At 43.1% G+C, this 24,685-nt stretch overlaps 1 protein-coding gene across 21 annotated transcripts in view; it reads left to right on the plus strand.

The window, feature by feature from the left end:
- Window positions 1–6,705, plus strand: part of CREM (cAMP responsive element modulator) — a 126,958-nt gene extending 120,253 nt beyond the window's left edge. For 16 of the 21 annotated variants that reach the window (XM_066279271.1, XM_066279278.1, XM_066279279.1 and 13 more), the window contains one exon: window positions 3,219–3,767. In XM_066279271.1, coding sequence (XP_066135368.1) covers window positions 3,219–3,363 — 145 coding nt within the window. In that variant the 3' untranslated portion in view covers window positions 3,364–3,767. Of the gene's footprint in view, window positions 1–3,218 lie in introns of all 21 variants that reach the window. The other 5 variants (XM_066279274.1, XM_066279280.1, XM_066279277.1 and 2 more) reach the window with 1 other exon arrangement.
- The last annotated feature ends 17,980 nt before the right edge of the window (window positions 6,706–24,685 follow it).

A 24,685-nucleotide genomic window follows, 5' to 3' on the forward strand; every position in this document is an offset into this window, starting at 1 on the left:
GATAAAATATTAGGCAGTGAGTTCCTATAAAAGGTGTCCCATGGCTACTTACATATACATATAACTCTACCTGAGGGAAAAAATCATAAAATTTGGGGTTTTAAAAAATAGTTAAGTCTGACTAGGTGGTGCAGTGGATAGAGCATCCACTGAAGACCTAGGTTCAGAACCCCAAGCACAGGGTCATCAGGCTTGAGCGTAGGCTCGCCAGCTTGAGCAAGGGATCATATTCATGACCCCATTGTCGCTGGCTTGAGCCCAATATAGCTGGCTTGAACAAGAGGTCACTGGCTCAGCTGGAGCCCCCTAGTCAGGGCACATATGAGAAAGGAATCAATGAACAACTAAAGTGCCACAACTATGAGTTGATGCTTCTTTCTACCTTCCTGTCTCTCTCTCTCTCACTAAAAAAAAAAAAAAAAAAAGTTAATAACTATTAGATAGCATTTGTGTTTGGACTCAAAATGACCAGTGGAAATGGAGGCTTAACCTTGTAGTTGGTATTTTGATCTTACATTGCTGCTCCAGAGGTACATGCAGCCAGAACAAAGGCTGAATGGTGTCATCAAGGATCCAGGCTTCTCCTCCCTGCTTTGTCATCTTCAGTGTGTGACGTTGGTTCCTGTGGTCGCAACATGGCTGCCACACCTCCAGGCATTACATCATAGAGTCAGAAGAAGAGAGAAGAACCCAAGCTAAAAATGGGGACAGATTGAATTTGACCCTTCTAAATAGTTTTCCTGGAAGAGCCTGCCAGCAACTTTCACCCACACTTCACTGACTAGAAATAGCTAATATAGCCCCTAGCTGCCAAGGGTTCTGAAAAGGGTCTAGTTCAGCTTTCCAAATCTCAGTTTCACAGGAAAACAAGATGCTAAATGGCTGTTAGGTTGCTCACTATCTGTTGAGTAAGTACCATTTGCAAGTTTTAAGTGCTCTGTTTCTACTCTTCCCATAACTGTCATTTAACTTGCACATGAGAGAGAACAGGGCTGGTTATTATCCTTGCCTTACAAACGAGGAGCTTGAGGTCAGAGAATTTACATAATACGCGGGTTACTGTCAAGCAAAAGCTGGCTATGCATCAAGGAGTCTCTATTCCAGACCCTCCCACTGCACTAACCCCAGCGTCACCCCAGAAAGACCTCAGTATAGCCCTCAGGTATAACTTCACAGAAAAAATGTGGATTTTACTTATTTTGCATTATTTTTTTCTTTTATTGTTTGCTAGCATTTATAACAGATATTTAAATATATGTCCACCAATCTAGCACAGTTTTTATTTCCTTACAACCAGTTAGTTTTCTCTGTTTGACATGTATTTTCTCTCCATGCTGTGGGTATGTCCAGACAAACACAGGGCCCAGAGACTTAGCTAACTACTATATTAATAGAAGAAACAGGTGTTTTCCATAGCTGAGAAGCACTTAGGAATGTGCCGTCTGCTACTCCGACTGTGACTGTTTAAATCTTTGTGCTTGGAACATTTGACTTTGGTCACACCTGCATGCACACAGGTGAAATACATAATAGGGGGTTTTACAGCTTGGAATACAAAATTTTAAATATCGAACAGCTCACAACACTGCTACTAGTTAAAATTTCATTTAATGGTTACTGTTTTGTAAAATGACTGTCTTCCTTCCAGGTCTCGAATTTAATATAATGATGTAATCGTGAAAACATTGGTATTTATTCAATGTATTTTAGCTCCTTAGTGGAAGAGTTGAATTGTGTTCCCCAACTTGTAAATGTATAAGCGTGCTTGGATTTATCTTAACTTTTCCCTGTGCCTCATTTAGATTAAGTTAATCTGTGTTAATCAGATTCAGTTCACTTTGTGCATTTGTTACGATTTGTTAACCAGCCGAGTAGGCTGAGGACTTTGTGGGTTCACAGGGTTAGTGCACTGCTCTATGTTAGGAAATAGGGTTGGCTTTTCCTGATGTCCATGGGGTTTCAAGATCTCTTTTCTGCTGACTCTAGCTTTGCACAGAGAACACAGGTAGCCAGTTGTTGGTGAGAATTAATTATTCTAAAAATAAAACAGAATGGCCAACTCTGTTGTACACTCCAAGTTCAGAATTGCAACAGTGGTAATTGGCATTATAATAACTGGCATTTAGACATTCAACACAACTTTTATTAAAATATACTTGAATTGTCTTTCAGTGTAGGATTTTTTGATGTGAAGGCTACCCCAAAGGCAGTTATTCTGAATTGAAAACTCCAACATAAAACTGTCATCAAGAGGCATTCTATAGAGGAATTAAATTATATAGTTGCCATTCCCTCCCACCCTGAAAAAAAGGAGAGAAAAAAATGTTGGCTGTATTCTTCCTTTTTTTGGTGGGGTTATGCATGAAAATGACTGTAACTCATCTATTTATTTGTATCTGTTGCTTTTGCTGCTGGTCTGTTCTTTCCTTTGGGCCTGCCTACAGTGCTTTAAAACTCAGTGTGCTGGTCGATGGATGGGATGAGAGAGAGAGTGGCCTTGAAGGATACTTTTAAGCTATTCTGTAGCTGCCTTTCTATGATTTTAATTGTGGTGTTCTCACATTCCTGGATGTAAATTGTCTGAGTTACTGAGTGTTATGTACCTTCCCTTCTTTCTTTCTTTAATTTTCTGAAGCAGAATTCATTTCATTTTCGTTTATGAAAATGTGTGTGATTTATGACTCATTTGATGTTATTTTTACCCATGCTATTTCCAAGCCAATCAACTATCTCTTGGAGTTGAGACTGATTTGTTTCACTGAGATTCAGTCTTAAAGAATTAAAATCTACAATAGTGACATTTTGAGGATTAGTTTTTGCAGTCATTTTTAATCAAATAAAGCTAACTCACTGTGATGAAAAATGTGGCTTTTGGTGGACAAAAATAATAGAATCGAGAAGCTCTATACTTGTCTTTGTGGAAATTCCACCTGGGGATGTGCTTCAGTTAGGTGACTGACAACTGTGGTCACAGTGGTCATGGAGTGTGTGCCCTGAGAAAACACCATTTTCGATGAATGCTGCACAAATGGATTGTGTTTGCAAGTTGTTCCTGTTGTCTTAGAGCCATTTTACAAAAAGACATATGCTTGGGGACATTTGCTTTGTGGCTTTGTGCAGACCTTACCTAGGACTGCTTGGTTTTTGAGTCAGGGGACATAGTTCACTGAACCCCTCTGGGTTGTGTTCCTGAGTCATTTGCCTTGTGTTGGTTCCAGGGAAGCTGCCCGGGAGTGTCGCAGGAAGAAGAAAGAATATGTCAAATGTCTTGAGAACCGTGTGGCTGTGCTTGAAAACCAAAACAAGACTCTGATTGAGGAGCTCAAGGCCCTTAAAGACCTTTATTGCCATAAAACAGAGTAACTGGCTTTGACTTGGACATTGTTTACTGTGAACTCTAATCATGGCAGGAGATGCAGCAGTTCTACTCATTGCCATGTGGACATATGGAAGGGACGTTTGTGATCCTTAAGAATCCGGTTTGGCTTAGTGTATGAAGTTGAATTGGGAATGTTGGTCCAGGATTTGGAATGCAGCCATGATCACAATCCCCAGCTTGCTTCTGTCTGCTGTCAGCAGCATGCACAAATTGTCTTGTTTGCCTTTCTGCTTCTCCTTTTTTCAGGGAGGCTGCTAAAGAATGTCGGCGGCGAAAGAAAGAATATGTCAAGTGTCTGGAGAGCCGCGTCGCGGTGCTGGAAGTTCAGAACAAGAAGCTTATAGAGGAACTGGAAACCTTGAAAGACATTTGTTCTCCCAAAACAGATTAGTAGAAATACTTACCTATGAACTGATTATGGCCTGTACGGTTGCTTTGGAAGGCAATATAATATGTAGCCAGCAAGAATTATGGCTTTTTCCTTTGTATCATTCATCATACTCTATCTCTAACATTCCTAAAATGCTTCATTGTATGTATTTGACTTTTAGTGTAACTTTAATTTTTTAAGAGAGACAAACTAAAGTGTATTTAACAAATTCTTAAAATGCAATATTTGTAAGACTTGTTCCAAACACATATTTGCAGTTCCCAATCTCTGTGTCCTGAATAGTGTCTTATGCAATAAAATTTTCTGCAGGTCTTTTAAAAATCATTTTAGGAAAGAATGATCAAAGACAATGCATCCAGCAGGGCAATACAAGTAAACTACAAGCAATACCTTAGGAAGGAATCTAAGGCCTCTGTGAATATAATAGCCTACAAATGAATTTATGGCATTTGCAGATTTTTATACTAGTTGCTTTGTAAAGAAAATATTGTATTACTGTCTTTGAATGCCATAGTTGGAGAGCATTTTTAATAGAACTATGTTGGTTACACTTGTGTTTGGTGGTCATTTCCTACAGTTTGTACTCGATTGTGTAATAGAAAAGATCTTGCAGAAGCCCTAGTGTTGGTTTGGGATTACCTAATGAAAGTTGCAACATGTTGTTAATATTGGGAATGAGTTCAGAGTTAGCACTGGATCCGCACACGTTGGAGAGGATGTTGAGCTGACTTCCATGTGGGTGGGATTTCTGCAAAGGCTCTCTCTGCCCTCCCATCAGAAGGGTGGCTCAGAGCTTTCACACAGAAGAGCAGCTATTGGAGATTCAGCTTGTGCACAGGGGCAGGTCTTATGGCATATGGCCTGGAAATCTGATGATGGCTCTATGTTTTGAGCTTTAGGTAACAACTGTGGGAGTTTTAAAGTAAAACAACCCAAGATTTTATTTTTTTATTTCAAAACCTCTTGAAATCTACATTAGGTCCAAGTATTTTTATGTGAGCACTTTGAGGTGAAGCTCATCACATTGAGAGAGCATTATTGTTACTGGTGTGCACAGTTCATTCTGTGTTTATAGTAAAAAGCTTCAAGGAGTAAGCTTACAGTCCTAATCATCAATGCTGTGTCTTCTACTCATTCATGGGTCTTTGCTGAGGGCCTACTCTGTGCTAGACTCTGCTATACTGTCTACTCTATCTTCTGATATGCTGATGTTGCCGCCACCACTCCTGGTCGCGATTAGTAGTAGAACTGGGCAGTGCATATGGGGTCATACAGCAGCAGGAAGTCACTTAGACAGCATCTAACTGCTCTCCCCCTGTGTCCTAATTCTGTCACTTTACTTGTAACTTTCAAAGGTGGGGCATGCCATTTTGGGCTTTATTAAGAAATACTTATTCTTCTTTCAGAATCTGAATTCTGACTTTCTTTTTTCTCAGTTTTTGTCTCCTGCAGAGAAAGAAGTAAGGTGAGGAAGGAAACCCCATTTCAAATGAAGGGAAATAGTGTGTTGTACTTATGTAGTCAGTTACTCAGCAGACATGCACCCAGCATACCAATGTGGAAAGTGAGAGCAGTGAGGGGATATGTCGTCATCAGAGACAGTGGTGGGTGGGGGGTCCGGAGCAGGCACTATTCCAGGAGCTTGGATTTAGGAGATGGGGAGGTCAAGTTTGCCCTCACTCAAGAATAGCTCTGTGGGAAGGAGTGTGCGTGTGCATGCATGTGTGGGTGCACTGCCCCTGTGAACAGGTGGCTGTTGCAGGGGAAGAGGATGCATCTGATTACTTGGGGGCAGAAATAGCAGGTATCCCCTTTGCTCCCCAAGTCTTTAAAAATTAGACTCTTATCACCTCACCAATTAACTACAGAGGTGGAAAGTCTTGGGGGTTGCTTAATGTGGTGACTTAATGGCATTCTGCTCCCTGTTCAGGCCGGGTCCCCTGGTCCTAAGGTTGCCATAACAGTTGCAGGAACCACAAGGAGACAGGTGGCAACTCCTCTGTCCTGTTGTAAAATCTAGGACAGCTTGCACAGACGGCCTTCAGCAGCACATCCCCTCTGGGTCTCAGTAGCTAGACTCTCATTATAACCAGTCACTGACAAGAATGGCATTGAAAGCACTGGGTTACTGCCTGACCTGGTGGTGGTATAGTAAATAGAGTGTCAACCTGGGACACTGAGGACCTGGGTTTGAAACCCCAAGGTCTCTGGCTTGAGCAAGGGGTCACTGGCTCTACTGGAGCCCCCTGGTCAAGGCACATATGAGAAAGAAATCAACTAAGGAGCCACAATGAAGAATTGATGCTTTTCATCTCTCTCTCTTTTTTATCTGTCCCTTTCTGTCTCTTTCTTTGTCTCTGTCTCTATCGCTAAAAAAAAAAGTACTAGTAAAGATTCAACTTCTGGGCTGGGACAGTTCCATGCTGCAGTGAAGCATGACCATCAATACTGAATAAAATGGGTTCTGGAGATGCATAGGCAACTGACTGGTGGCCATCCAGAAGTGGCGAGATGGCGTGGGAGGGTGGGGACAGCTCATGAAACCTGGGCTGCAGCTGAGCTTTCACAAGTGCCCTGGAACTGAATTCTTGCTCATTCAGTTTGTCCCTGACACCAAAGCTCTTGCTACTAAAAGAGTATGATTCTGTAACTTTCTGTTCAGCCTCCAACAGGTACTGCTTAGACTCGCTGACCATAGCGAGCCATTGTTTGGAAGTTACATAAATGTCATTCATCTTCTACCAACAGAGTTGTGTAGAATCCAGAGCTGCATTTGTATGTGTATGTGTGTGGGGGGGGATGATCCTAAAAGTTTCAGAATCAGGACTTTTGGATGTATAAATTACTGATCCTGGATCATGGGATTGCAGTAACTAATAGTTCATGATGCCATAGCATTCGAAATGGGAAAATAAAGGAAATTAACTTCTCTGTATTTAATGTGTTTGAGCACCGTGCCTGCCTGGCTGAGGTATGTCGCATCAATCAGTGAGCACATGTCAGCCTTCCTCAAACACTTCTGTGTCCAGCACATGCTGTCTCCTGTGTTCCTGAAGTGCACCTTCACAGTGCAGCGAGGACTTGTGGAACCAGCACAGTGTTCATCTATATTACAGTCAAGAGTACTGAAGCCACCCAGACACGTCTGAGACCAGCAGGGCTGAGGCCAGCTGGCCAGCACAACAGTCCCGTCGCAGCAGACCCGGCGCTCAGAAATTTACCGCCACTATGCTCTTCTCCTAAGGGCATCCCGGAGACACAGGCCAATTCTAATCTACTTAAGCTGATCTGCTTTATGCTTCATGTGTAGCTTTTTTCTATATAAATTTGTTTCCTCATAAGTGTTTTCATATTAATACATTATTTCCAAATGTACTTTTTACACTGTTCTTCAAAGTCCCATTTTGCCATGGACAACCATATGATAACTCACTTATAGGGTATTTTGAGATTTTTTTTTCAAGGCTGTTCTCTACACACACACAGAATTCCATCAGGATGGACAATGGTAAATAAAGGAAAAACCAACTACATTGTTACACTATGTTGTACTTGCTCAAATAAAATGCCACCTTTGTTATTTCCAAGCCAGTTAATTTGCAAGAGCATGCAGAGTTTATTCTAGCTCTTTCTTCATTTAAAAAAAAAAACAAAAAACTTCTGAAAAGTAGTATTGCAGGCTGAGCCAGCGTGGGCTATTGAAACTACATGGACCCACACACACTGGATTTGCCCTTGACCTTCCCTGAGCAATAGATGAGAGCCAGAGATCAAAGCCCTGCCCAAACCTACAACAGGAGTTCCTTTGGTTCCCTTTTGTGGAAACCAGTCACATCTGCATAACCCTGAACCAAAAACGATTTCCCTCCTTTTCTGGGCCCCCATGGTTTCTTCCCACACCCTTCCCTTCATGAGATCCTCAGAGGGAAGGTGTAACTTGTCTGTTTCTTTAAAAAGACTTTGAGGTATAATTTACATATGATATACTTTACTCATTTAAAGTTTATAATCCAATGGTTTTTAGTATATTCGCAGAATTGGTCAACCATCACCACAATCCGACTTGAGAAAGTTTCATCATCCCCAAATTAGCCTGATACCCACTAGCAGTCGCTGCTCCTACCCCCTCCTCACTGTCCCAGCCTAGAAACCACTAGTCTACTTTCAATCTCTAGTATAGTCACAAAGAACTTTTAGCAAATGGTAGTAAAATGTACATAACAAAATTTGCCATTTAAACCATTTTAAAAGGTTTTTAAAAATTGTAAAAAAATTAAAACCATGAAATTTACCATTTTATTAAGTGGAACAGTTCAGTGGTATGAAGTGTACTCACATGGTTGTGAAGCAGATAGCTATCCAGAAATTTCTTACCTTGCAAAACTAAATTCTATATCACAAAGGAGGAGTTCTTTAACGGGTACAGTGTTTCATTTTAACCATTTAAAAGTAGAGTTTAGTGGCATTAAGGACATTCATTCACATTGTTGTATGACTGTCACCATCCTTCATTTCCAGAATTTTTTCATTCATTCCAAAATGAATCTCTAAATTCATAATTAGTATCATTACCCAAATTAAATTATTTATGAGACTCTGTTGGCTCATGTGACAAGTGAGTTGATTAAACAAACTCAGTGGGTTTTGTAAATGAAGTAGTAACCAGCATAAAGCATAACAGAACTAAAGGAAATGAATTATAAGCCCCCATACTCCTTGCCCAAAAACCAAACCTTATACTTTTTCTTTTCTAACATACGATATTACACTAGGTGTAAAGCACAGTGGTTAGACATTCATATACCTTACAAAGTGATCACCCCAGTAAGTCTAGTATCCATCTGATACCATACATAGTTATTTCAATATTATTGGCTATATTCTCTATGCTGAGACATACAAGTTATATCTTAAAACTTTTTAAAAATTAAGATGCTAAAAATATTTTTAATGTTCAAAAGAAAATGTTATACAGTGAAAAGTCAATGTCCTATGCCTGACTCCAAACCACCCAATTGCCCTCAGGGCCACCACTGTTACCAGTTTTTCTTCTGTGAAAGAGATGCCCTCAGTTCATTTTCTCCCTGCTTCCTTACATTACTGTCCCAAATTCAGGGCTGTGTGATGTAAAGTTTCTGGGAAAAATGTCTGACCAGGCAGTGGCTCAGTGGATGGAGCATCGGACTGGGATGCGGAGGACCCAGGTTCAAGACCCTGAGGTCGCCAGCTTGAGCACGGGCTCATCTGGTTTGAGCAAAGCTCACCAGCTTGGACCCAAGGTCACTGGCTCGAGCAAGGGGTTACTTGGTCTGCTGAAGGGCCACGGTCAAGGCACATATGAGAAAGCAATCAATGAACAACTAAGGTGTTGCAACGAAAAACTGATGATTGATGCTTCTCATCTCTCTTCGTTCCTGTTTATCCCTCTATCCCTATCTATCCCTCTCTCTGACTTTCTCTCTGTCTCTGTAAAAAAAAAAAGTTTCTGGAAAAACAGGGAGCCAACATATTCATTCATATTCATCCATTCGCTTCAGGTCAGCAAGTAAGACTACCTTAGTAAGAATTCCAGGGGGCAGTGCTCAGGCAGAGCAAGATGGGAAGGAAAAGTCAACCAATACCTGGTGAGGGGCTGTCTCTGGTGGGCAGGTTGCCCCCGCTTCACAGGTGAGATGCAGGGCTTCAGATTAGCCTCCTGTTACTGAATTTCATTTAGCCAAATAACCTGATAATAACCTGGTTTTCCACGTAATTACCTTTGGGAAGAAAACGCACGATTCATGCTGACATTGGTATTTCAGTCAGGAAAGTAAAATTTGTACCTCTTAATATGAAATAATAAACTGGCTGGTTTATCTAATGTGGAAAAAAATAAGTCCAGAAGACAGAACCAGGGGCTGTGGCAACACGGTGGCTCACAGTACCTTCATAGACTTTGTATGGATGGTATAACTATGCAGGTGGTAATCCAAAAAATAAAAAGAAGAAAGAAAGAACAAAAGGAAAGAAAGAAAAGAAACAAAGAAAGAAGGAAAGAAAAAGAGAGACCTGCCATTTATGAGTGCTTACCTTGTGCCAGGCACCACAATATGCACCATATAGGACTTACCACAATTAATTCTTGTAACGACCCAATCAGTGTTATCGTCCCCATTTTGCAGGTGAGCAAACAGGCTTGGAGAGGTTGAGAAACTTGCCCAGTGTTAGAGCTGTTAACGCTTGGACCAAAAGTACAAACCAGGCTCCCATGCAATGCTTGCATCCTTGTGGTTCCCACCCAGATGGGACCCACAGGCAGAATACAACCAGCCAAGGACATGCTGGCAAGGCCCTGTCTCTGTGCCTGCTGGAGGTTCTGAGGTCCAAGTGCTCTGACCTAGGAATACCCTAACCTTTCCTGTTCTGATGAACAAAAGAGTGTGTTCATTTTTCTCTGGTTTTTAATATCCCTGATATTGATCAGGAGAAAGTGACTACAGTTGAAGGACTGGCTACTGGATTATCAAAGCCACAGCTGTACACATGGAAACAGAATCTTCATGTTAAAGTATCTCAGAAAGGTATTTACCCTTTTAACGTTATAGACAAAAACACCAAATCTCAGGTTGATTTATTTAAATGTAGATAGTTATAGGCAACAGAGACTAAAAATACTGAGACCTCTTGCCCTGGCCAGTTGGCTCAGTGGTAGAACATCTGCCTGGCGTGTGGGAGTCCTGGGTTGATTTCCAGCCAGAGCACACAGGAGAAGCACCCATCTGCTTCTCCACCCTTCTCCCTCTCCTTCCTCTCTGTCTCTCTCTTCCCCTCCCACAGCCAAGGCTCCACTGGAGCAAAGTTGACAGGGGCACTGAGGATGGCTCCATGGCCTCCACCTCAGGTGCTAGAATGGGTCCGGTTGCAATGGAGCAATGCCCCAGATAGGCAGAGCATCGCCCCCTAGTGGGCTTTCCAGGTGGATACCAGTTGGGCACCTGCAGGAGTCTGTTTCTCTACCTCCCTGCTTCTCACATCAGAAAAATACAAAAAAACTGAGGCCTCTTAACTATTATATTACCATGATGATCCTTTTTCTGAAAATGGGATTTCAACAAGCTTTTGGTGAAAACATAGCTTTCTGAGAAAGCATTTGTTTGCCTTGTGGTCTGAATAGATGGAAACCCTGAAAGGAAAACCCTGTCACTCACTGTACAAAACTCCCATCTGGTCTCTTTAAAACAATGGTAGGACACAGGAATCCATCCAGATCCATTGTGGCCGACTGCTTTATAAAGGATGTTTGACCTATAGGACAATGGCTTCTAGAACAAATAGCTCTTAACAAGGCTTATGATGGGGCTTGTCTCTGTGTTCGGTAAGCTCTGAGAAGCACTGGCTCATGGGAGAACAGGGTCAGCCTTGACTTAGGAATGGACTTTTACATTCTTCTAAAACAATAACTCCTGGTACACTTTTGAGGAAGTAAGGAACCCGAGTCAGTAGGTTCTTAATGAACATGGGCGTTCATAGAGAGGAGAACGTGTGTGTGCCAGTGTTCATTCCAACTGGCTCTGCACATCGGAGTTTGGCTCAACAGGTCCAGGCATTCCTATTTGCAGCTAGTTCCATGCCTGCTTCTGAAGCCATGACTCTGGAGACCACGAGCTCCACATCCGGGCTCCAGCCCACCAGTGTCCCTGAGTTAGGAACAGACCCCTCATTTACTGAGCATGCATGACCATTTAATGTCACAGTCACAGCCCTGCAGAACGTACATCCATTTCTGTAACTTTTCATTTTCTTTGAAACACTCAATCTATGAAGACTTCAGAATTGATGGATGTTATGTTCTGCCATGAACTGACCAAGTTACCTTATGAGTGTAAAAGGGGTAAAAGCAGTTTAATCTAGTGTAGTGACTTGTGTTCACAGTAACTCTGGGAAATCTCTGGTAAACTATTATGCAGGTAGGGGGTAATAACCTGACAAGATTTGGAAAACAATGACTATTTTCTCCCAAGGGTATAAAAATACAGTTACTTGCCAATAAAATGAGATATTTTATACAGGAACCTTAAAATTACTTCCATATATATATATATTTTTTAATAAATTTTTATTAATGGTAATGGGATGACATTAATAAATCAGGGTACATATATTCAAAGAAAACATGTCTAGGTTATTTTGTCATCAAATTATGTTGCAAACCCCTCGCCCAAAGTCAGATTGTCCTCCGTCACCCTCTATCTAGTTCTCTGTGCCCCTCCCCCTCCCCCTAACTCTCTCCCTCCCTCCCTCCCATGTCCTCCCTCCCCCCCCACCCTTGGTAACCACCACACTCTTGTCCATGTCTCTTAGTCTCATTTTTATGTTCCACCAATGTATATCCATATATATTTAATATTATATTTTTTAGCAAATAAGTGACTTTCAAATGAATCAATTTTTTCTTAGTAAAATAGCCAATTTTGCTTTAATTCTTCTACTTAGGTGATTAGAACATAATGGAAAATGAGGACCTTTGTTCCCCACACTACCTGTGGGTGTCCCCCATCCTGTCATGGAATGGCATTTTAGGTCTTAGCCTATGTTCAGACCATTGGCCTTATAAGAGTCAGATGAGTATCATCCTATCACCAGAAGTTATTGACAATACTGGGAAAATAAGTGTTTCATTCACTGTGAGAGGGCAGTGATGTTTTCAGTTTTAAAATATACACTATATCCTAAATGCCAAAGCCAACATTTACCTTGTTATCATAGCTGGAAAGACCAAGAAAATGTAATTGGAGAATAAGGCACTGATGATATTTGGTGATTGCTTAGAGTAGTGATAATGATACCCAGTTTTTAACAATTTTGATTCAGGGACATTTTATGATACATGAAATTATGAATAATAAGAGAATGTTAGAAATTTCCAATTTTTAGACCATTAATCTATTTCAATATTAATCTGTTTAAAAATAAATACACAGACATACATAGTATTTTAGTCAACCATAATATTTACTGTCCTCTTCCTTGCCTAACCAGCCGGTATTAAAACACATTTGATACCACAAAGGTTGCAGCTTTCAGGCAGTGTGATTTCTTTTTTTGCAGGCATATACAGATCTGTATTATTTATATGGTTTCATTTTTTTTTATTGAGATGTCTGAATTGGTATAATGCAGTTGGAGTTTGTTGAAATTAGACCTTGAAGTGCAGAAGATGAATCTACTTTATCAAGGGATATATAGCTTACCTCACCCATTAATCTTCCCAGTCAAGAAAAGGGGCTTAGGTCATTAACTACCTGGCTGCTCCTGTTCTAAAAATCCTTCTTGGAGGGCCAGTCAGAGTGCCCAGTATCAGGACAGACAGGAAAGGAGCCTTGGTTGCTGTGCAGGTTTTGTAGGATAGTGAGGGAAGCACTTGCACAATCGGCACAGACTCTATGTCCTAAAGCACATCAGGACTCACTATGTACTTTTTAGTCATAAGGCATTTTCTTTTTTAAATTTTTTTTTTTTTTGCTTAAGTGAGAAGTGGGGAGGCAGAAAGACTGACTCCCACAAAGGCCCTGACTGGGATTCACCCAGAAAGCCCACAAGGGGGCAATACTCTACCCATGAGGCCATTGCTCCATTGCTTGGCAACCAAGCTATTTTAGTGCCTGAGGCAGGCCATGGAACCATCCTCAGCAACCTGGGCCAACTTGCTCCAACTGAGCCATGGCTGTGGCAGGGGGAGAGAGAGAAAGAGAGAGTAAGAGAAGGGAGAAGTGGAAGGGTGGAGAAGCAGATGGTAACTTCTCCTGTGTGCCCTGACCGGGAATTGAACCAGAGACATCCACATGCCAGGCCAATGCTCTACCACTGAGCCAATTGGTCAGGACCATAAGGCATTTTCAACATAACTAATTACTAGAATACTTCTTCCAAGATACAAATGGCCAACAGATATATGAAAAGATGCTCAGCTTCATTAGTTATTAGAGAAATGCAAATCAAAACTACAATGAGATACCACCTCACCCCTGTTAGATTAGCTATTATCAACAAGACGGGTAATAGCAAATGTTGGAGAGGCTGCGGAGAAAAGGGAACTCTCATCCACTGTTGGTGGGACTGTAAAGTAGTACAACCATTATGGAGGAAAGTATGGTGGTTCCACAAAAAACTGCAAATAGAACTACCTTATGACCCAGCAATCCCTCTACTGGGTATATACCCCAAAACCTCAGAAACATTGATACGTAAAGACACATGTAGCCCCATGTTCATTGCAGCACTGTTCACAGTGGCCAAGACATGGAAACAACCAAAAAGCCCTTCAATAGAAGACTGGATAAAGAAGATGTGGCACATATACACTATGGAATACTACTCAGCCATAAGAAATGATGACATTGGAACATTTACAGCAAAATGGTGGGATCTGGATAACATTATACGGAGTGAAATAAGTAAATCAGAAAAAAACAAGAACTACATGATTCCATACATTGGTGGAACATAAAAACGAGACTAAGAGACATGGACAAGAGTGTGGTGGTTACCAGGGGTGGGGGGAGGGAGGACATGGGAGGAAGGGAGGGAGAGAGTTAGGGGGAGGGGGAGGGGCACAGAGAACTAGATAGAGGGTGGCGGAGGACAATCTGAATTTGGGCGAGGGGTATGCAACATAATTTAATGACAAAATAACCTAGACATGTTTTCTTTGAATATATGTACCCTGAGTTATTAATGTCATCCCATTACTATTAATAAAAATTTATTATAAAAAAAAAAGAATACTTCTTCCAGATCATTTAGCATCCCAACATAACTGTCTCATGACTCTGATTTCAAGACTTTCAAGTCAAACAGTAGTTTTTTTTTAATCCATCCTAGATAAAAAGAACTACAGAAACAAAATAAAAATCACTGTTACAGATAATATAAAGTATAGACTGAATAATAGGATCATGTTTAACCAAGGACTCACCACAGAGTCATGAGACATGGGTCCTAGCCCTACCTCTTCCACTAGTTCTCTGTGTCACTTCTGGCATGTAACTGAACCTGCCTAGACCTCTGTTTCTTTTACCTTGACCTTGACATTTGGTAATACTGTGAAGAAATACATAGTTGACACTGAGAAGAGTTAATATAAGTAATAGTTCATCAGACCCTGTTTTTTTCTTATCTTGGTAACCACAGTTTCTAGATTCTTAGTACTCTGGTCATTAATCCAAGAATCCATTCAGATTGCCTTTGCTATTAATTAGAATTAAAAACCAGGCCCTGGCCAGTTGGCTCAGTGGTAGAGCATTGGCCTGGCGTGCAGGAGTCCTGGGTTCGATTCCTAGTCAGGGCACACAGGAGAAGCACCCATCTGCTTGCTTCTCCACCCCTTACCCTCTCCTTCCTCTCTGTCTCTCTTTTCCCCTCCCGCAACCAAGGCTCCATTGGAGCAAAGTTGGCCCGGGCACTGAGGATGGCTCCATAGCCTCTGCCTCAGGCGCTAGAACGGCCCTAGTTGCAACAGAGCAACGCCCCAGATGGGTGGAGCATCACCCCCTGGTGGGCATGCCAGGTGGATCCTGGTCAGGTGCATGCGGGAGTCTGTCTGACTGCCTCCCTGTTTCCAGCTTCAGAAAAATACAAAAAAAACCCCAAATCAATATGGTCTTGAACTCAAACTAGCCTCAGGGTGAAGGCAGGTGCCTGCTTTGATTTGGGTTAAACTCTTTAGAGTTTGACACATTAAGACTTTATTTGAACAAATAACACTTACAGTTATTTCTAAACATGACCAAAATGACTGACTGAAAATTTTCCAGCTCACAGGTTTCCTCTGCCCTTCTTAACAGGCTGCACTGAGTAAGAGGTACTATCACCAGCCCAGAAATGGTTGTAGTTTTCAATGTGTATTAGAAGGTTTACCTTCCCATAATCTAACTTTTTAATGTTATTGAAAGAACTAAAGAAGTAACAAGAAAGATTACATTGCTTTCAGAAGATTTCTCCATTTTAACTAATTATTTAAAAAGTTTTAACCTATCAGAATTGCTATCATCAATAAATCAACAAATAATAAGTCTTGGCGAGAATTTGGAGAAAAGGGAACCCTCATGCATTGTGGGTGAGAATGCTGATTGGTGCAGCCATTATAGAAAACAGTATGTGTTTCCTCAAAAAATTAAAAATGGAACTGTCTTGCCCTGGCCAGAAAGCTCCGTTGGTTAGAGTATTGTCCTGAAGTGCAGAGGTTGCTGATTCAGTCCTCAGTCAGGGCACATACAGGAATAGATCAATGTTCCTTTCTATTTATCTACCTATCTATCTATCTCCCTTCCTCTCTATATAAAATCAATCAATAAATTTTTTTAAAAAAACTTAAAAATAAGTATATGAAAATGAAACTTCCTTATGACCTAGCAATCCTATTTCTGGGAATTTATCCAAAGAAACAAAAACACTAATTCTAAAGAATATATGCACCCCTATGTTCATTGCAGATTTATTTAAAATATCCAAGAAATGAAGCAGCCCAAGTGCCCATCAATAAATGACCAGGTAAAAAAGAAGTGGTGCATATATACAATGGAGTATTAGTCGGCCATAAAAAGGAAGGAAATCTTATCTTTTGTGACAGCATGGATGGACCTGGAGAGCATAACACTAAATGAACTAAGCCAGTCAGAAAGAGACAAGTACCATATGATTTCACTCATATGTGGAATCTAATTAACAAAATGAACTAACAAGCAAAATAGAGACAAACTCATACATAGAGAGCAGGATGACCACTGTTGCCTGGAGGTGGGGGAGGGATTGAGCAGAAAAAAATTAGAAAAAATTTATAGACACAGACAACAGTATGGTAATTGCCAGAGGGTGAGGGGCAGGGAGATGGAGGAGGGCAAAGGGGAGGTAAGTGCTGATTGGTGGAGACTGGATTTGGGGGTGAACACACAATACAGTGTACAAATGATGTGTTGTAGAATTGTGCACCCGAAGCCTGTATAATTTTGTTAACCAGTGTCACCCTAATAAATTCAATAAAAAAAAATGAAAAAAATATGCACAAACATAATTGAAACAAACTTATAGACACAGAGAACAGACTGAGGGCTGCCAGAGGGGCGGGGTGTTGGTGTACTGGGTGAAAAGGGGGAGGGGTTTAGAAGTACAGACTCGTAATTACAAAATAGTCCTGGGGGATGTATGGTGCCAAGTGGGCACTGGAAACATCGGGGGGAACACTCTGTAAAGTATATGACTGTCTAACACTGTGCTGTACACTTGATATTAATACAGAGTAACACTGAATGTAAACCGTAATCAAATGAAATTTACAATAAAAAGTTTGATTTCTTTTTTTCAAACTGAAAGGGAATTCGATTGGAATTTTTTTAAAGATTTTATTTATTCATTTTTAGAGAGAGAGTAGAGGGAGAGAGAGAAGGGGGAAGGAGCAGGAAGCATCAACTCCCATATGTGCCCTGCCCAGACAAGTGCCGGGTTTCAAACCAGCGACCTCAGTGTTCCAGGTTGATGATTTATCCACTGCTCCACCACAGGTCAGGCTAGTTTGGAAATTTTAATAGTGTATTTAAAAATAAACTTTTTTTTAAGTGAGAGGAAGGGAGATAGTGAGCCAAACTCCTACATGTACCCTGACTGGGACCCACTTGGCAACCCTGTCTGGGGCCAATGCTTGAATCAACTGATCTATCTCCTCAGTACCTGGGAAATGCTCAAACCAATCAAGCCACTGGGAAGAGAGAGAGAAGGGGGAAAGGAAGGGAAGAGAGCAGATGCTCCCTTCTCATGTGTGCCCTGACCAGGGATCAAACCCAGGATATCCACACACTGGGCCAATGCTCTATCCGCTAAGCCAACCAGCCAGGGCCTAAAATAAACATTTTTTAAAATGTGATCTATAGTCATGATCAGATTTATATAACAAGTTTAGTAGAATGTATAAAACTAGTTTTAAATAATTTTAATACTTTCTATAGCAGTAAATATCTAGCCTGTTGTGTCCAGCAAGGCAGACATGCACAGCATCCATGGAGGAAAAATATTATTGTGGTGTGAGATTTCTAAATTATTGTATATTCCATGGATAAAAATCATTTGATAAGTTCCATCACTGCAGTTTTGCATAAGCCAATATTTGAAAATATTTTCTTATTCTGATACTTGAATTTCAAGAACTTCAAGCACCTGAGACCTAGAACTAAGGATTCTCTTCAGTGAAAGACAGCTGCATCTAGTGGTTGGTGGCATTCTCCTTGGAAAATTAGATTTATGGAAAATTCCTTTGTGGCTCTCTGTTAACATCTTATGGTCCTATGAAGGACTACAAATAATTTGGTGTGTGTAACTTTATTGAGGTATAATTTATATACCATTAAAATTCACCTATGTTGAGTGTACAATTCAATGATGTTTAGAAAATTTTCCCAATTGTGCAGTCATCACCAAAATCCTGATTTAGAACAATTCCACTACCTCAATAACTTGTTCATGCCTATTTAGAGTTACCGAATTTGGTTGTTTGCTGTGATACAAAGAATGGAAAAGTCTATCTTTTGGAAATTGAAGTGCCTGAGAAATATATATATAATAACTAGGAAAGAATTATTGAAGTTTTTTTTTGGGGGGGTGTCTATTTTTGTTATTGATTTTTTTTTTTTTTAATTTTTTTGTGACAGAGACAAAGAAAGAGACAGAGAGAGGGACAGATACAGACAGACAAATAGGAAGGGAGAGAGATGAGAAGCATCAACTGTTCATTGTGGCACCTTATTTGTTCATTGATTGCTTTTTCATATGTGCCTTGACCGGGGAGGCTACAGCAGACCAAGTGACTGCTTGCTCAAGCCAGCAACCTTACGCTCAAAACAGCAACCTTTGGGCTCAAACCAGTGACTCCCACACTCAAGCTGGTAAATCCCTGCTCAAACCAGTGACTCCCAGGTTTCAAGCCTGGGTCCTCTGCATCCCAGTTTGACACTCTATCCACTGTGCCACCACCTGGTCAGGCTGTTGTTGATTTTCTTACAAGGCACTCAGTGAGCCACACTTACAGAAAAAAAAAATCGAAACTACAGTATTCAATTCTGATTTGTTGAGTACACTTGAAACACAACCAAGTGCTTGGGAACTAAGATTATGCAGGAATTAAAAGTTTCATTATTATTAAGCCTATTTAAAACAAGCATTAAAAATACATTTTAAAAAGCATTATGATTCTGTTTATATCATATTTATCACTTAAGGATTTGGTCAGAGGTGAGCCTTAAAGCCATTTGTTACTTCAGTTGATCTGGTTCTAAGAAGCTTGGTTTCTGTCTAGAAAGTAAAATATTAAAATAAAATTCCAACAACACTCAGCCCCTTGTCTCCTCCCCTGCAATTGACTCTAATTTAACACATTGTTAAGTTAAAAAATTTAGAAGAGTGACATCAGAATCATGGTGAAAGAGAGAAACCAGAAGAATGCAGAGAAGGGGGGCCTGCAATGTCTGGGATCTTACACTCAAGCCAGTGACCTCAGTGTTTAGGACTGAGGGAACAAGGGCAGACAGAAAAGTTTGAAAAACAACAAACCACAGATGTGGTCCTTGCTTGTTATCAGATCCTTGAAATAAACTTTCAGTACCAGCAAGAAGAATGAGTTCTAGTCAAGGACAGACCCTCCAGCCTCCTCTCTTACCCCCTTCCCTCCTGGAGACATGAACGTCACATAGGTCTGCAAATAAAGAAGTCATAGAGGCCTGATCTGTGGTGGCGCAGTGGATAAAGCGTTGACCTGGAAGTGCTGAGGTCGCTGGTTCGAAACCCTGGGCTTGCCTAGTCAAGGCACATATGGGAGTTGATGGTTCCAGCTCCTCCCCCCTTCTCTCTCTCTCTCTCCTCTCTAAAAATGAATAAATAAAATTTAAAAAAAAACAAACAAAAAAAAAAAACAAGAAGTCATAGAAATCAGGCATTTGTCACATGAAAGCTAAAGCCATAAAGGTATGTTAGATGTAAGAAATCTAACTTCGAGGAGCTTGTGTCTTTGGTGCTATCAACCCCACGTGCTCCACCAGCTATTAAAATCCTTTTTCCTCTATCATGTTGTCTGGACATCTTTATCCTCTTTGTCTTTATCCTCCTCTGATTCCTGTTATAACGCAGCAGCGAGAGGACCTCTTGGTTTCTCCCCTTAAAGATACAGGTCAAACAACTATGATCAGCCTGACCAGGCAGTGACGCACTGGATACAGCGTTGGACTGGAATGCCAAGGACCCAGGTCCAAGACCCCAAGGTCACCAGCTTGAGCGCGGGCTCATCTGATTTGAGCAAAGCTCACCAGCTTGAGCCCAAGGTCGCTGGCTCAAACAAGGGGTTACTCAATCTGCTGTAGCCTCCCAGTCAAGGCACATATGAGAAGGCAATCAATGAACAACTAAGGTGCTGCAACGAAGAATTGATGCTTTTCGTGGTCTCTCTCCCGTCCTGTCTGTCTGTCCCTATCTGCCCCTCTCTCTGACTCTGTCTCTGTCCCCCCCCCAAAAAAAAACAAACAAAACCAAAAAAACTCAACTGCAATCAGACAAAAGTCCCAAATCAGCACAGGTCATGTCTGAGAAACCAACAGGACCGGAGGTGAGCGATCCCAGGCCCTTGGGAGGGGGAAAGGACATACAGCGCAGTGGCTCGGCAGGCCCACCCAGTCCGGGGCCCCGCCCATCTTGCGGTTGCGGTGCAAGGTCACGGCCTCACGCGGGGCTGCAAGGGCAGGAGCAACGTCATCACGGCTAAACCCACTGAACTCAGCATGGGCAAAGGTGTGGCAGTGGAGAGGCAAGCAGAGCCATCACCAGGGCAGAAAGGGCTGCATATGTGTGACTCGCGTCTTTCTTTCGCGCCCTCCAGTCTACGTCCTGCCCACAGTCCCAGTGGAACCCCGCTGCCTGCAGCTTTGGCTGGTGGGACTTCCTGCAGCTGTCACCTAGAGGCCGTTCCCGATAGAGGACTGCAGCCCTGTCCCCACCACGTCCGCTGCAAGTTGGAGCCTTGAGATTAAGGTCGTAGAAGGGAATGCAGGGCATTGTCCATGGTTGAGACAACACCACCCCAGCCGATCCCGCATGTCGCAGCCAGGCAGAAAGAACACAGAAACGGGCACCACAATGCCATCTTCTGGAAAAGGAGAAGGAAACTTCCTTCTACTTATCCACCTGCTGAATTGTTCAAAGAAACAGCCCTGGCCGGTTGGCTCAGCGGTAGAGCATCGGCCTGGCGTGCGGGGGACCCGGGTTCGATTCCCGGCCAGGGCACATAGGAGAAGCGCCCATTTGCTTCTCCACCCCCCACCCCCTCCTTCCTCTCTGTCTCTCTCTTCCTCTCCCGCAGCCAAGGCTCCCTTGGAGCAAAGATGGTCCGGGCGCTGGGGATGGCTCCTTGGCCTCTGCCCCAGGCGCTAGAGTGGCTCTGGTCGCAGCAGAGCGACGCCCTGGAGGGGCAGAACATAGCCCCCTGGTGGGCAGAGCGTAGCCCCTGGTGAGCGTGCCGGGTGGATCCCGTTCCGGGCGCATGCGGGAGTCTGTCTGACTGTCTCTCCCCGTTTTCAGCTTCAGAAAAATACAAAAAAGAAAAAAAAGAAAAGAAACAGTACCTGCCTGACCAGGCGGTGGCACAGTGGATAGAGCATCGGACTGGGATGCCGAGGACCCAGGTTCAAGGTCGCCAGCTTGAGCACGGGCTCATTTGGTTTGAGCAAAAGCTCACCAGCTTGGACCCATGGTCTCTGGCTCCAGCAAGGGGTTACTCGGTTTGCTGAAGGCCCGTGGTCAAGGCACATATGAGAAAGCAATCAATGAAAAACTAAGGTGTTGCAATGTGCAACGAAAAACTAATGATTGATGCTTCTCATCTCTCTGTTCCTGTCTGTCTGTCCCTGTCTATCCCTCTCTCTGTAAAAAAAGAAAAAGAAAAAAAGAAACAGTACCTGACAACAGTCAAGACCCTTGCAGAATGGTTCAATTGATAGAGCATGTCCTGCCCACAGAGGTCGTGGGTTCCATCCCGGGTCAGGGCACATAAGAGAAGCCGCCAATGAGAGCCTGACCTGTGGTGGCAGTGGATAAAGCGTGGACTTTGAAAGTTGAGGTTGCAGGTTCAAAACCCTGGGCTTGCCTGGTCAGGCACATATGGGAGTTGATGCTTCCTGCCCCCCCCCCCAAAATGAAAAAGTCTTAAAATTTTTCTTTTAAAAAGAGAGAAGCAGTTTGACCAGGTGGTGGTGCAGTGGATAGAGTGTCAGATGGGACTCAGAAGACCCAGGTTTGAAACCCCAAGGTTGTTGGCTTGAGCACAGGCTCATCTGATTTGAGCAAAGCTCAACAGCTTGAACCCAAGGTCGCTGGCTTGATCAAGGGGTCACTTGATCTGCTGTCGCCCACTGGTCAAGACACATATGAAAAAGCAATCAATGAACAACCAAGGTGCCACAAAAAAAGAATTGATGCTTCTCGTCTCTCTCCCTTCCTGTCTGTCTATCCCTATCTGTCTCTCTCTCTATCTCTGTCACACACACACACACAAAGAGAGAAGCAGCAATGAGTGCAAAACTAGGTGAAACGAGTTGATACTTCTCTCTCTTCTTCTGCCCCCACCCCATAATCAATGGAAAAATTATAAAACAAAACAAAGAGTCAATACCCAGGCAGAAAAACAATCCATCAAGGTCCATGAAAAAACCAAGATAACAAGGCACCTCAGAAAAAATATATAGAATCTCTAGAAACCAAAGCCAGGCTCTTGCCAGTTGGCTCAGTGGATAGAGCATTGGCCCAGCTTGCAGAAGTCCTGGGTTTGATCCCTGGTCAGGTCACACATGGAAAGGGACCATCTACTTCTCTTCCCCTCTCACAACCAGTGATTAGAGCGTCAGCCACAGAAGAAGTTGCTGGGTGGATCCCAGTTGAAGTGCATGCGAGAGTCTGTCTTTCTATCTCCCCTCCTCTCACTTAAAAAAGAAAAAGAAACCAAAGTTAAAGATGTGAATGATTGTGATTTAAATGACAGAGAATTCAAGATTGCAGTTTTGAGGGGCGGCAAGGTGGAAATGGAGTAGGCAGACGTACCAACTTCCACCTCCCAGAACCAAAGTGGATTACAACTTCATTTTAAGAACAATCATCTGGAAAAACCAACTTTGGACTAAACTAAGAGGACTTTTTAACCAAGGAACACTGAAGAAACCACACTGAGACTGGTAGGAAAAGTGGAAATGCATAGAGGGCTGCCCAGCTCCCGGGAGTGAACGGCAGCCCGGAGGGACTCACACAGCGGGAAGTGAGTTTAGCAGAGAGGGGAGGGTCCTGAGCCCCAGGAACGAAGCCCCAGCTTGCAGCCTCAGAGTCTAGAAGAGGAATACGGGCAGTATTTAGCTGTGAAACAAGTTAGGATACTGTTTGAAAGAAAGAGACTGATTTCTCAGACCCAGGATTCTTCTTAAATGACCTCACAGAAAACCTCTTCCACAACCACTCACCTGGGGCTCCAGGGGCCAGGGAGAGCTGAGAAGACCAGAATATCAGGAAGAGAGTGTAATCTAGGAGGCACAGGGAGAAACACTTTGAGGGACAGCCACTCTAACCCCTGGGCTGAGTCACTCCCCAAATCTAAAGTGAATATTTTTCCTGGAACCAGCAATACCAGCAAAGAGAAGCAGTTCACCATCCAAACAGAAGCTCTCCTGCTGCACTCAGAGCAGAGTTGCTTAGAAGCAGGGAGCCATCAGGGATACAGTGATGAGTGCTAAGGTCTGAGCTACAGTGCCACCCCCACACTGCTGAGTGCTCACCAGAGGGCAGGCAGCAAAGAAACCTGAAAGTGCAGTCCTGTGGGTGGGGGCGGAAACCGGGAGTTGGTTGCAACTAGGGCCCAGTGCAAGCACAGTCCTGCCTGGCAGGGGTGGAGGCTGAGGGCAGTCATGGTGGTGGAAGAGGTGCACGAAAGCAGTCCGACCCTCGGCTGTGGGCTGGGTTAGTGAGAGTGGTTCTGCCTGCAGTTCCACCTGCGGGGGCAGGGTAGAAGCATGGGGCCGGCTAGAGCTTGCAGCCCAGGTACACAAACGCAGTCCTGCCCTTGGGGGAGGTGTGGAGGCCAGGCTGGCCAAGGCTTGCAGCCCAGTAACACAAGTGCAGTTCTGCCCTCAAGAAAGGTGCAGAGGCTGGGCTGGCCAAGGCTTGCAGCCAGGGCACACGAACACAGTCCCACCAGCAGAGGCGAGCCAGCACAGGCAATGCCCATGCCTGAAGACAGACCACACTTAGGGAACACAGAGACCACACCCATTGGACTCCTGTGGCCACACCCTTCTTATACACAGACAAAATGGAAAGGCAGAGAAATGCAACCCAAATGAATCAAGAGAAATCTCCAGAAAAATATTTGAATGAGGCCCTGGCCGGTTGGCTCAGTGGTAGAGTGTCGGCCTGGCGTGCAGAAGTTCCAAGTTTGATTCCCGGCCAGGGCACACAGAAGAAGCACCCATCTGCTTCTCCACCCCTCCCCCTCTCCTTCCTCTCTGTCTCTCTCTTCCCCTCCCACAGCGAGGCTCCATTGGAGCAAAGATGGCCCGGGCGCTGGGGATGGCTCCTTGGCCTCTGCCCCAGGTGCTAGAGTGGCTCTGGTCGCAGCAGAGCGACCCCCCAGAGGGGCAGAGGATCACCCCCTGGTGGGCAGAGCATTGCCCCCTGGTGGAGGTGCCGGGTGGATCCCGGTCGGGCGCATGTGGGAGTCTGTCTGACTGTCTCTCCCCGTTTCCAGCTTCAGAAAAATACAAAAAAAAAAAAAAAAGCAAGAAAAAGAAAAAGATTTGAATGAGTCAGAAATAACCAAATTACTAGATGCAGAGCTTAAAATAATGATTGTTAGGATGCTCAAAGATCTT

The sequence above is a fragment of the Saccopteryx bilineata genome, chromosome 5, assembly GCF_036850765.1.
Source record: "Saccopteryx bilineata isolate mSacBil1 chromosome 5, mSacBil1_pri_phased_curated, whole genome shotgun sequence".
NCBI lineage: Eukaryota > Metazoa > Chordata > Mammalia > Chiroptera > Emballonuridae > Saccopteryx > Saccopteryx bilineata.